Source organism: Triticum dicoccoides, chromosome 5A (genome assembly GCF_002162155.2).
Source record: "Triticum dicoccoides isolate Atlit2015 ecotype Zavitan chromosome 5A, WEW_v2.0, whole genome shotgun sequence".
Taxonomy (NCBI): Eukaryota; Viridiplantae; Streptophyta; class Magnoliopsida; order Poales; family Poaceae; genus Triticum; species Triticum dicoccoides.
The window spans coordinates 686,846,443-686,859,685 of record NC_041388.1 but is presented as its reverse complement, the minus strand read 5'-3'; the positions used below and the strand labels follow the sequence as shown (position 1 = coordinate 686,859,685).

Below are 13,243 nucleotides of genomic sequence, written 5' to 3'. Positions count from 1 at the left end.
ATCACGCGTCCACGCAGGGGTCCTTCCGCGTTAAGCATTTCCTCTCTTTCCCTTAAAAAAAAAGGATTTCCGCGCTAGCTGGGGGCCGGAACCCGGAAGCAAGCAAGCAAGCGGCGCCGCGCGATTTTTACACACGCCGCCCCACCCCGCTCCCCTCCTCTTCCACCTGGAGCGAGCGGCGGTAGATCGCATCCTCCAGTCCAAACCAAAAGGTCTCGCCAGAAAGCCGAGAGAGGTTTTGAGATTTTTCCTTGCCGCATTTCCTCTCCTCCCCCTTTCCCCCTCCCCTTTCCTTCCACCCCACGCCCGCCCCCGCCCCCGCCCCCGCCCCAGCTCGAGCGCGCACGCGCACGCGCAAACCCTAGCCTCCGGTCGCCCCCCCTCTCTCGCCAGCTCGGCGCGCCGGCAGCTCGGGCGTTCATGCGGGGCGGCCTCTGAGAGCGAGCGAGCGCGCGCGCAGATCCAGCAGGCGCCCCGGCGAGATGGCGAGGGCGGAGGCCAACTGGGAGCGCCTGGTGCGGGCGGCGCTCCGCGGGGACCGGATGGGCGGCGTCTACGGGGTCCCCGCCAGCGGCATCGCCGGGAACGTCCCCTCCTCGCTCGGCAACAACACCCACATCGACGAGGTGCTCCGCGCCGCCGACGAGATCCAGGACGAGGACCCCACCGTCGCCAGGATTCGTAAGGCCCCTTCTACCACCGTATCTAGCCCTTGCCTGCTGGCGCTTGCCCACGACGCTGCCATGGCCAGAATCCGCCTGTCATAGTTGGGCTGTACCTTCTTACTACATCACTGAAAACACCTTTTGGGCCCAAGCGATGTTAGCACAAAGTACCAGTGCTCTTGAGAAAAGCAAACGCAACGCTTGTGATATGATTCGTACTAATGTTTGAGCAGTTAAGTTGCATTGCACGTTTTACTTTGACACACAGTTTGCCTGTCTACGACATTGCTATGACCAGAATTCGCCTGCCATGCTTCAGCTATTTTGCTCCACTGAACACACTTGGTAGACCCAAGATATGTTAGTAGAAACTAAACTAGTAGTTCTCTGAGAAAAGCAAACACAACGCTGATGAAATGATCTGGACTATATCTGAGCAATTAAGTTCCTTCGCGCATCTAACTTTTTACTCGCAATATGGTATCATCTTGTAGTATGTCTCGACTTCCATAGCAATTAAGTTCCTCCGCGCAGCTAACTTTTACTCGCAATATGGTATCGTCTTGTAATATACTAATATGTCTCGACTTCCATGAGCAGTGTGTGAGCACGCATATGCCCTCGCCCAAAATCTGGATCCAAATAGCGAAGGGAGAGGTGTGCTTCAGTTCAAGACCGGTTTAATGTCAGTAATCCGGGTATGCACATGTCTGCCATTACTCCCTCTCCTCACCCCTTTCTTGTTTTTGGGGGTGAATCTACTACTATTATTGTTGCATGACCATTCAGACACACTTATCTATGTTACTAGCCACTAGTATAGTAGTTCACAGATGTTTGACTGCGGACGTTCTAAAATAAGCTAATAATTTACTTTTTTTTATGTATTGCTTGCCAATCAGAGCTGTAACATTTCATGACTGCCTTGAGCATGCAGGAAGGCTTTTGCATTCCAATCTCAGTCCTGAATCAAATCACACACCACATCTCCTGAACCATGACTTGTTGAATTGCAGTAGACTTCTTTGTTTGGGAAAGTAAAACATCTTCTAATAGTGCTTTTGTCTTTCTCAAAATTTTAGCAAAAACTAGCTAAGAGGGAAGGTGGTGCTATAGACCGAAGTCAGGATATAGCTAAACTGCAAGAATTTTATAAGCTCTACAGAGAAAGACATAAAGTTGACGAGTTGTGTGACGACGAAATGAAGCTGAGGGAATCTGGTGTGTTCAGCGGTAACCTTGGAGAGTATGTATTCCTCCTATGGAGACCTTGCTGAAAGTTGTAATTCATTTTTGCTTTTGAGACATGCTGTTTTTAAGCATGGTTGTTACTTCAACTTCTAGCATTGTGGTGTTTACACTACTGTTATTTGAGCAGGCTGGAGCGCAAAACACTGAAGCGCAAAAAAGTACTTGCAACTCTCAAGGTCTTATGGTCAGTAATAGAGGATATAACAAAGGAAATTTCCCCTGAGGATGCAGCAAATTTGATTTCTGAAGAGGTTTTGTTCTTATCCTTGATAATTAATTTTTGACTTCGCTTCTCCTTCATTCAAATGTTTGATCAGAGAAAATATTAACAGTACCCCCTCCTTCCCAAAATCTTGGGCGTCTAGTGTTTCAGCACGAAAATTAGCGCAGGCGTTCGTTACTTGAGCTGTCGTTGGCTGGTAGAGGGAAATTGCTTCCCTTGATCTCCTCTACTCCTCACGAACTCCTCCGTCATGGGATTGAAAGCCAGGTGGGGTTCCTTTGTGGGGACTGGGGAGATAAGTGAGAGAGAGAGGGAGATGACGTGGGCTAACTGCAATGGAGACCCAGTCAGCGATTGTTTTCCTTCCCAGAAAATTAGCTATCGTTATCTATGGTTGTAACGGAAGGAGAGAGGAAGACATGCATGCCATACATTATGGGATTGCACGCAAAAGATTAGACGCCCAACATTTTGGGAAGGAGGGAGTACTTCCTTTTACTGTAACGTGGTTGAGTGCCACCATGGAGATAATGAAAGTATTTTCATCTTTTTAATAACTAAAAGAGTGACCTCACCTACTGTTATTTGTACATTCATATGTTCTGTTACCAGCGGCAGTGGATTAACAAATATTCAGGAATCATGTATCTTGTAGAAGTATCAAATATGTGAAATTAACAAGGCAGAAGCTTTAACTTTAAGATTTCAGTTATTTTATTGAGCTTTAACAGATATAATGTTGAGTTGTCTCAAGGATTTACTTTGACCAAAAACATGCATAGTGGCCCCATGCATATTGTGTAACCTCAGGGTGTAGTTTCCTTACTCGTTTATTCTTGCCCACGTCTCTAGTATAAGGTGCTGTGCAAAGAAACTCCATTGTTTAGCAGGCTCTTTACCTGACCATTATCTTAACTATAAACTGTAGTGTATCAATAGCACCATAAATTGAATTGCGAACGAAGTTTTAATGTATAACTGAATTCAAGTGTGGTGCGATTATTATGAGTCCGTGCCTGTTCAGTTTTGCTCCCACTTTCTGAACCTACTTGGCAAAAATAAATATTCCATTATTTTATTTTTTGTGTGTAAATAGTAATGCACTCTTTTCTACTCAGATGAAAAAAGTCATGCAAAAGGATGCGGCAAGGACAGAGGATGTTGTGGCGTATAATATCATTCCTCTAGATTCCTTGTCTACAACTAACCTAATTGTCACTTTTCCAGAGGTATAGTTCAGGGCCTGGTCTTTTTTAATTCTTACAGTTTTTAGATCTGGTAGTGACTATATTCCTGTAACGTTGTTTGAATTTCAGGTGAGGGCAGCAATATCATCTTTGCAGTACCATAGGGATCTGCCCAGGCTTCCGAATACCATTTCAGTTCCTGATGCTAGGAATTCTGATATGCTGGACCTTTTGCACTGCGTGTTTGGTTTTCAGGTTAGCTAGCATGTGGCTCACCTGTTGTGTAAGCTAGCCTACATTTTCTGTGGAGTTACTGCTGTAATCTTTTTACTGCTTATGAACTACCTTATTATCTGCCAACAAAAATTTAGTTGCCAACCTGAGGGACAAACACTAATTCTGATTAGCAATCAGCAAATTGCTTGCTCGTCGTACTCAACTATATGGGTTAACTGATATAATAGTAAATGTGCTATGCTATATGCATATTTCTGGATACTGCAAACTTGGAAACTATGTTAAATTGTGCACCCGTTCAACATTACTTGAGATGTTGAGATTAATACTTCCCATGTTATCCTTATCACATGTTCTTTTGTACGTTGATGTACATTTCATCGAGCATTTAACTGAAAAATAAGGCAATGCATATATTTACAAGTCACGCTGGTGAATAATAGTGTCTTAGCATGTAACTGTGCACACTTATAAATGATAAATAAACAATAATATTTGTGGAGCCAAACTTGCATCCTAGTGTAATAGTATGAGTGTATGACTGAAGCTGTTATGGAAAATGAGGCAGGAATAAAATAAGCATATTGACTTATGTGTTATTTCCATGATTTCTAAGATGGAAATAGAAATACAGGTTGCGATACATAATATCTCTTGGTCCTTGCACTTGGGGTATGTTTGGTTTCTGACCAAACCTATCCTTTTAGTTATTTGGTCATGCCCAAGATTGTGGCCGTTGTTTGGATGGTTGCCAAATTGGGTATGCCCTTGCTCCTTTAGCTGCTTGTAGTCTCCCAGTGTATTTTCTTGCCAACATTGGCTTCAACATGGGCAATCAAATCCTTGGCACGGCTGTCTTCGGTTCAAACTTAACACACCCCTTTTAACTTATCTGGGCTTTCTTGATCCATTATAAAATGACAATGCTACATAATGTTGATGCTTTCATTGAAATATGTGATAACCCCCTTGATCTTGTGGTTGCAGAAAGACAATGTGAGCAATCAACGGGAGCACATTGTTCACCTGTTGGCAAATGAGCAGTCTCGATTAGGCAAACTATCAGGGAGTGAACCGGTGTGTGTGCACTATATATTCAGCTCATTGTTCTGTTTTTTTAATTACGAGAGCATGCAGGAGACCACGTGTGAATATATTTGTTTTTTTTCCTTAGTTATACCCTCCTTCCCGGACCAGTTAAATGATTTTTGTCCTAATAAATATTAAAATATGTCAATTGGAATTTTTAGTTAGAATTTGGAACAAGTTATCACCCTGAACAAAACATTAGGTGTTTTAACTTATTATCGATGTTCCTTTTTCTTGTGCCAACATAGTTGTACTTGGCCGATCAATGTTTTCTCTATTGTGTATGAACCGAACAATTTCTTTTGGATTTACCTAGCTCGCTATCTGGTAGCAACATATACGTATGTTTTCTTCTTTCTTATTGGTGATAAGTTGATATGTCATGTTCCTGTTTGTGTATTGTTTTACTCATACATGTACTCACTTCCGCTTCAGCACTTTTGTCTTCCTAACCAAGAAAAGGCATTTTGTCTAGTGCTTTAGAACGCATGAAACACTTTATGATCAAGAAGAGGCATTTTTTGAAACACACCATGATCAAGAGATAGTGAGTCCCTAACAAATAGTATAATTTATCGCTAAAAAGTACATATAATTTAATCCCCACTATTAGGATCTTGTTCCTTATTTATATGGGCAGGACTTACTGCCTCCTAACCCATGCACAAATCAGGTGCCATTTAAAATGCTTATGAAACATGTATGATGACACTTCAGAGCATATCCTTTTACTTCCATCATGTGATAAAATATGGTAACAGCTAAATGCGTTTTTTCATCCGGCCTTATTATCGTGTTGATTGAGCTTTTGCATGGTATTTAACATTGTTTTCATTTGTTGCTAGAAAATTGACGAGGGTGCTGTACATGTTGTGTTTTCCAAGTCCCTGGATAACTACATAAAATGGTGCAACTATTTACCACTACGCCCTGTCTGGAATAAGTATGATTTCTTATATTCTGCATTTCAATTCTTATTCTTGCCTTATTTGTTACAAATACCAAGCGACTGCATTGTTTTCTGTTAGCATTGAATCATTGACCAAAGAAAAGAAGTTGCTATATGTTTGTTTATACTACTTGATCTGGGGAGAGGCTGCCAACGTACGATTTCTTCCAGAAGGCTTATGCTACATATTTCATCATGTAAGTCCGTAGAGGATTCTACTCAAATTCTCCAATGTGCTTATTTCGGTGCATGTTGTGCCTCCATTTACTTCTTTCATGCATGAATATCATGAGAGTACTCATTTTTTTCTTGTTTCTTGTATATTTGTTTAAGAATCTCGCGCAAGCCTCACATTTGTGTGCTATTATGCTTACTTTGAACATAGGCCCTTGGATGAATCATGTTTGGATGGTCCTTGTATTGGCCAAACTTAAAAGTGCACTTCAAGTATGAACACGCATCAAATTAAAAAAAGCAACAACAAGAAGTATATGTGGATTGCACTAGCCCTTTCCATCAGTTCGGACTTTTCATAAGGGCTAGTCCAATCCACATATACTGTAACATCCCCTCTCACGTGTGATGGGGAAGACAAGTCAACACGTGCAACAGGAAGAGAGTGACGGCGCGCGAAACTCACGTATGACTCAAGAGGCCTATACGTGGACACAAAGGGGAGCTACCAGCAATTTTTGGATAAATTGCAAAAGTCCGAACTGATGGAAAGGTCCGGACTTTTGGTTGCGTTGGCTAGTGCATGAAGCTTAACAGTATACATTATAGTCAAACTATTCTTGACAGTGGGAGAGCAAACTCCTAGGAGCACCAATTACACTTTCTTAATTGCTCTATTACCTCGTTGGCATGCTTGTAAGGCTGGGGATTGTTCTAGGCTTGTAGGCTTTTTGGCCTTATGTATTTCTAAGGTGATCATCTTTAATCTTTAGGAGCAAACAAATCAGCAAATTATGTTAGCATATTATATTAAAATTAAGCGCATGGCTAACCTTCATCTTATTATATTTGTAGATTACTAACCTCAAATTTTCTTTCATTCTTGCATATTCAGTTGCAGCTGTTAAATGTATAGATGATCTCTAACCAATTAAATTTGTAAATGATGCCAAATTTCAACTTTTATTGTTGAAATTCCTGCTTCCTTTCAATTTTGTAGCTAGCAAGAGAACTAGAGGTGATTATGCAGAAACAGACTGCTGAGCCAGCTGGAAGCTGCATTTCTAATGATGGCGTATCATTTCTTGACCAAGTCATTTATCCTCTATATGAAATCGTTGCAGCTGTAAGTGGTGCTGCTTGATCAGCTAGTCAACTTCTTTTTCAAGGGTTATCAGCTAGTCTAACTCGATATGTTCTGTCCTATATAAATGTCTGAATGGTGGTTCTACTGCAGGAAGCAGGCAACAATGACAATGGGCGGGCAGCACATTCTGCATGGAGAAACTACGATGATTTCAATGAGTTCTTCTGGTAGGTGGATCAATCGAGCTCTCGGATTTTGTTATTCTGTTGCTTTTTCAAATACTGTTGCTTCTCTCTTTTAGGTCTGAGAAATGTTTTCAGCTGGGTTGGCCGTGGAAACTGAGTAACCCATTCTTCTCAAAGCCTAATAGGAAAGAGCAGGTTTGTTTGTATTAACTGTATATAAGATTTTTGGATCTTGCAGTAGATGGAACTAAACTAATAAATGTGTGTTACGGGATCCTTTTTTTTTCTCGTTTGATGATTATTTGTTAGTATGACTGTCAGTCACAAGGATATTGTTTATCTTCTTTTCTGACTTAAGTTGCACTATTATCTATCCACGTAAGCCACTGTCACTCTTTTTGAGGGTCTTGGTAGCTCATCAATTGTTCCCGACGTCCCAGCCACTCTCTTTACCTTACTTGACATGGTCAGCTAAGACCGTCATAGTGGCTTCTCTGGTGTGTTGCTCCTTAGCTCCTGCTTTCCTAATGAGGGCTGTCACTGTGGCGCAGTTACCCGCCAGCTCTCAAAGTGTTTGACGAGGTTCACTGTTGAGCAGAATCGTTGGAACTCGGAGATCTGCTGTTCTGGTGTGCTTGACAGTAGTGTTGTCTTTTGTTCACTTGTGTATTGTTGTTTTGGGGAGGATTGTTATGGTATTGGGAGGTGAGTATTGAGTAGCGATTTGGATTGTGTGCAACGAAGAGGGATCTGGAATTTTCATTGTTAGGTTATGAAATATATTCCCATTTTATGCTTTATCAGTGCCATAGCATCTTTTAGCAATTACCAACACAAACCCAACATTCTCGCCAAACAGGCCCTAATCCTAGAATCGACGAATTTTGTTCTTGAATACTGTACACATCATCATTAGCTATGTTGAATACTTTGATATTTTTTCTTTGTTTATATATTTTTTATGAATTGTTTGGTAGTTTTCATAAAATTGTGTTGATGCAATTTCTTTTACAGGGCTTGATAAGTAGGAATCATCATTACGGAAAGACATCTTTCGTGGAGCACAGAACTTTTCTGCATCTTTACCATAGCTTTCACCGCCTCTGGATGTTCCTACTATTGATGTTTCAGGTACATGAATTATCCTACAACGGTCTCAGTATTCTGCTTTGGGTTCACCTTAAATGTCCACCCTTTCTGTTGTAACTTTTGTGGTCTGTGTCTTAGGTTTGTTCTGTTCATGAGTTGGGAGGTGCCAGAGGCACACTACTCTGGTTGAAGGCTTGTGTCTTGGGGATTTGTATTTTGAAGGGGAATAATAAGGGATATTTTAAACTAATGTGTGTCTTTTAGAGGCGCAGTTCATGAGTGTGTGTGTCTTAGGATAGTGTCACTTTAGTGTCTGTTGGAAGTATCAACTGTGCTTTGCTGCTGGTCTGTTGAATGATATTACCAGACAATATTCCCATGAATTTTTTGAACTGTGTATTTGTTTCATGAAATACTACATGATTTGATAGAAACTTCCACCCTTCCTCTAAAGCTGCCCATTCTTGTAAACCCCTCTAGCAATTTATGATCCAATTATTAGTATTTATTATTAACATCAATATAACGACAATATTTTAAAGGTGATGTGGCTTAAAGGCAATGCTGAATCAGGAGACAGCTTTTTAGAGTGAAGAATGATTTAGCCTTACAGAGACATTGCAGAAGCTTACTTTTGTACATACTCCCTCCGTCCCCAAATAAGTGTCGTGGTTTTAGTTCATTTTAGTTCAAATTTGAACTATAACCATGACACTTATTTTGGGACGGAGGGAGTATAACCTAATAATAGTTGGACTTCTCTTTATATGCTTCATTGCCATGCATTACACTGGCAGTATGATACTGCTTTGCTGACCACCGTGTATTCTTTTCACATGCGAGTTCATTGTCATACAAATTCATGCATTTACAGTTAAGATTTTAAAAAAATATGTTCAGTAGGAGAGATGCACAACTTTTCGTGTTTCTTTATTGCTGTTTCGGATGGTATTTCCTTGCCTTGAAAATTCTTTTGTGCTTTCTTGTCATTTTTAAATTCTTTTATCGTGCCTGTTGTGTCACCTAACAGTGCGGTTCTGTTTATGTGCATGCAGGGACTTACTATCATTGCTTTTAACAATGGCAATTTTGACACAAATACTGTATTGGAACTTCTTAGCCTTGGCCCAACTTATATCATAATGGAATTTATTGAGAGTTTGTACCAAAAAACCTTTCTGTTACCACAGCAGTGCGATCTTTTGCATAAATTCTCTTGTAGGCGACTAATTGCTTCTGTTCTTTGTTTTGTTTGCGGAAGGTGTATTGGACATTCTAATGATGTATGGCGCCTATTCAACATCTCGTGGTTCTGCAATTACTAGAGTGATCTGGCGATTCTGTTGGTTTACTGCGTCTTCACTGGTCATCTGTTACCTATATATGTAAGTTTCGATGCCTGTCCAGAGTGAATTGCCAATAATTCACTATGTAACTGGATAATTTGTTTGAATCGTTTCATTAAGGATCTTATCATCTAGCTCAGGATGAATACTGAAATTCTGGGAACATATCTGTCCCGGGATTCAATCAGTAAGCGTTTGATCATGGACTGTTGAAAAACAGATAATAATATTTTGTAACATCTCTGAAACTTAGTATGCCAAAAATTGACCTCGTGCCCTCAATGTTCCCTGGCACTCTTAATTGGTAGGTTGAATATGATCTGTTCTTAAGGCCCAAGCATAAGGACTAATGGCTAACATTTAGTTAGCCTTACCATTTTTATAAAGAAAGGATTAATGGTTCTCTGTTAGTCATTTGAAATATCTATGATCTTAGTTGTGTTGAACATAAGGACATGATGGCCAACAGTAGAAAGATCGAATTTGTACCTAATTGTGATGTCTGGCCCACCTTGACTTGATTTGTATGTCCATTGAAGCTTGTCATTATGCAAACCACCCTCCATTAGTTTCTGGCATTCTGCATCTCTTTTGACGGTTTTGGTTAAGTGTAACATCTTAATTCTGAGAATAAGATGGATAGAACAAGGCTTTATGTGGTTTGCTTGAAAAAGTTAATAGCAGGTTGGCCCAAGGACATCTCTTCTGTTTTTCTGAAATAAAAATACTAAAACTGGCCTGTGGACCAGGGCATCAGTTCAGTCTTATTGATGAAACTATCACATTAGCCATCCAAACGTTTTTGTATGTATTTTGACAATTCTACTTATCGAGGAGCAAAGTATTGAGACCCTTTGATGTCAACTCTAATGCTTATGCTAGTTTACTTGGATGAAAAACTTAGCTGTTTCGTACCTACTCGCCTTTGCATCCATGACCACAATATTTAGCAAAACTTTCTGCCCAAGCTTATTAATAGATTTCCTTACTTGGTATCTAATTGTGGGGAAAATCCCTTTGTGGTGTTTACACAATTTCAGTAAAAGTATTAATAACTTGTCGTTTTGCAGCAAGGCACTTCAAGATGGGGTGCAATCTGCACCTTTTAAGATTTATGTTGTTGTAATCAGCGCGTATGCGGGTTTCCAGATAATCATCAGCCTACTCATGAGTGTTCCCTGCTGCCATGGTTTTACCAATGCTTGCTACAGCTGGTCTTTTGTACGCCTTGCCAAGTGGATGCATCAGGTCTTGTCCCTTTTCACGCGTTCTGACTATCTAAAAGCTGTCTTTCTGTAGAAACATTTGTAATGAAAGTCCTCTAAATTATGTTACTGATGTCTGACTTTTTTTTTATATACTGAAGGAACACAATTATGTTGGAAGAGGCTTGCATGAAAGGCCTCTAGATTATATGAAGTAATCTGGTCTAACCCTGAAGCATAGTTCTGTGATTGTGCTGGCATGTTTGAAGCACATCATCACTAACTTGATTTACTGTGCAGATATGTCGCTTTCTGGCTTGTTATTTTTGCTGCGAAATTTTCATTCACCTATTTCCTCCAGGAAAGTATAGTTTATCTGTTTTAACTCTGCTCTCTGCTTATACCGGCATCAATTTGTATTTGAAAGTTGGCTTTCTTATGCAGATCAAACCTCTTGTAAAACCAACAAGACTGATAATCAGTTTCAAAGGCTTACAGTATCAATGGCATGACTTTGTCTCAAAGAGTAAGTATATACACACTTTATCCCATCATTACACTGTCATTTTTAGCATCAATTGATCATAGTAATAGTTCACTTTCTTGGTTGAGAGGGGCAATTTGGCTCCTGAGCTCATCTACACCCGCCATGAACAGTAAAATCAAATAAAATACTTGAAATGTTCGAAATATTCTGATTTTTTTCGCATGATAGATGTTTCAGTGCGAGAGGTCCGTGCCAGGTTTCAGCTCATTTGGACATCTGAGTAGCGCTCAGCAAAAAAGACAAATTTGAGATCTGTGAAAGTGTATTGTTCATGTACTGTTCGGACCGATTTTGTTTTTTTGCTGAGAGCTACTCAGATGTCTAAACGAACTGAAATTTTGTACGGACCTCACGCACTGAAGCATCTTCCATACAATTTTTTTTTTGAAATTTTTTGAGTATTTATTTGATTTTACTATTCATAGAGTGCAGATGAGCCCGGGCTCAGAAATGGATATTCAACTTTCTTTCTTGTTTCTTCTTTGAGAAAACACATGAGCATATTTCGTTTGGTTATGTTGATAGAACAAAAATCTGCTATTTGCAGGTCTAAGAGTAGTGCCTCTAAATCTCTTTGCAAATATTCGTGCCTTCTGGGTTCTGTTGTATATCTGGAAATATTTTTTCTTGAAAAATGTATCTCTCCCCAAACATCAGTGCCCTTAATCTCTTAAGCCTGTTATGTTGCAACTTGCCACCATGTTTTTGCTATCCCAGTGTGATGCGCTAAGCTGTGCCCTTTGATGTGCAAAACTTGTATGCAATTTCTATCATTCTGAAGTGAGCTTGTAGGCCCAGATTTTAATTTTTGTATTGGTTCTTGGAATGCTTGCAGATAACCATAATGCGATTACAATCCTTGCTTTATGGGCTCCAGTGGCCACAGTAAGTAACCTTTTTCCTTATAGCTTTGGTTGACATTATGTACCATTAGAGTATTATTTCACATGCATCCCCTCCGACTTATTGAACTGTAGGTATGATATATGATGAGCTAATATCACTGGAAGTCATAGAACTTGCTCTGGATGTTCAGTTTGGTGCTAAAACTTTAAAAATACGGATTTGTGATCAGCTAACTTGCCATTAAGTGCAAATACGATCACAAAACGCCTATGCATACGCACCGCTTGCGTGGTGTGCCACGTGTGTACAGCGTGCGACATATTTTTACAGAAAATACCCTTGTCCTTTTTTCATTTCGCACGGAAGCCCTCCCTTAATCTCATGTAGACATGGGTCGCATTGTAAGTGCACATTAATTTGGGAATAGGAAATAAAAAAATGATGCAGACGGGATTCTAACTCGTGACATCGCCGCAGAATAACTCATACATGTACTAACCACTAGACCAAGAACAAATGCTTGTTAGGATAACGAACAAATATATTTTTTAATATAATGTTCACCTATAAACGACAACAAAAAATTTGATGTGTTTTTTTTGATAGAAAAAAAATCTAACATGTTACTCGTACATGACGGGATGCTTTGATCCTATAAGTCTCGATGGAACACCAGTTCGACTATGTAAAGCCCAGTGAGTTTACCTGTGCATAAATTACTTTAACTTAAAGAAATAATATATTTTGTGAACTTGGGACGTCCTTTTTATCTAGAATTTTGAACCAAAATTACTTTCATTTATGTGCTGTAAAAACCAACTAGTTTTATTTATGTTTCCTTTACACACGAGCACACTATTGATCAAAAAGTTCAGGTCCATATTATGTCCGAAGATGTAAATCAGCCCATTTTATTTTATTTCAAAAATTTCGAAGTACACAACATAAAGTTTTCAAGAATGATACCGTGCAAAATTTCACTCGTGTTGTCAAAATTAACAGATTTTACATTAAAATAGACAGGCGATATTACATAGGCACGTGCATAATGAAATTGTTGAAAAATGCTATATGCATGCTGCCGCACAAGCACAACTTGAATTTTCAACGGAATCTGATAGTAGGGCCTGAGCCTTTTAGCTTCCTTATATTTAATCTAATTC

At 39.7% G+C, this 13,243-nt stretch overlaps 1 protein-coding gene across 1 annotated transcript in view; it reads left to right on the top strand.

Moving 5' to 3' along the window:
- The first annotated feature begins 317 nt into the window (after positions 1-317).
- The window catches only part of LOC119304165 (callose synthase 9-like), a 41,011-nt gene continuing 28,085 nt past the window's right edge, over positions 318-13,243 (top strand). Inside the window, exons 1-20 of the mRNA XM_037581336.1 lie at positions 318-681; positions 1,266-1,363; positions 1,748-1,911; positions 2,044-2,167; positions 3,258-3,368; positions 3,456-3,581; positions 4,551-4,640; positions 5,498-5,595; positions 5,681-5,798; positions 6,776-6,901; positions 7,013-7,089; positions 7,164-7,242; positions 8,062-8,178; positions 9,192-9,294; positions 9,398-9,521; positions 10,553-10,730; positions 10,849-10,901; positions 10,988-11,048; positions 11,132-11,213; positions 12,070-12,119. Of these exons, the coding sequence (XP_037437233.1) occupies positions 483-681; positions 1,266-1,363; positions 1,748-1,911; positions 2,044-2,167; positions 3,258-3,368; positions 3,456-3,581; positions 4,551-4,640; positions 5,498-5,595; positions 5,681-5,798; positions 6,776-6,901; positions 7,013-7,089; positions 7,164-7,242; positions 8,062-8,178; positions 9,192-9,294; positions 9,398-9,521; positions 10,553-10,730; positions 10,849-10,901; positions 10,988-11,048; positions 11,132-11,213; positions 12,070-12,119 (2,178 nt within the window). The 5' untranslated portion in view covers positions 318-482. The remainder of the gene's footprint in view (positions 682-1,265; positions 1,364-1,747; positions 1,912-2,043; positions 2,168-3,257; positions 3,369-3,455; positions 3,582-4,550; positions 4,641-5,497; positions 5,596-5,680; positions 5,799-6,775; positions 6,902-7,012; positions 7,090-7,163; positions 7,243-8,061; positions 8,179-9,191; positions 9,295-9,397; positions 9,522-10,552; positions 10,731-10,848; positions 10,902-10,987; positions 11,049-11,131; positions 11,214-12,069; positions 12,120-13,243) is intronic.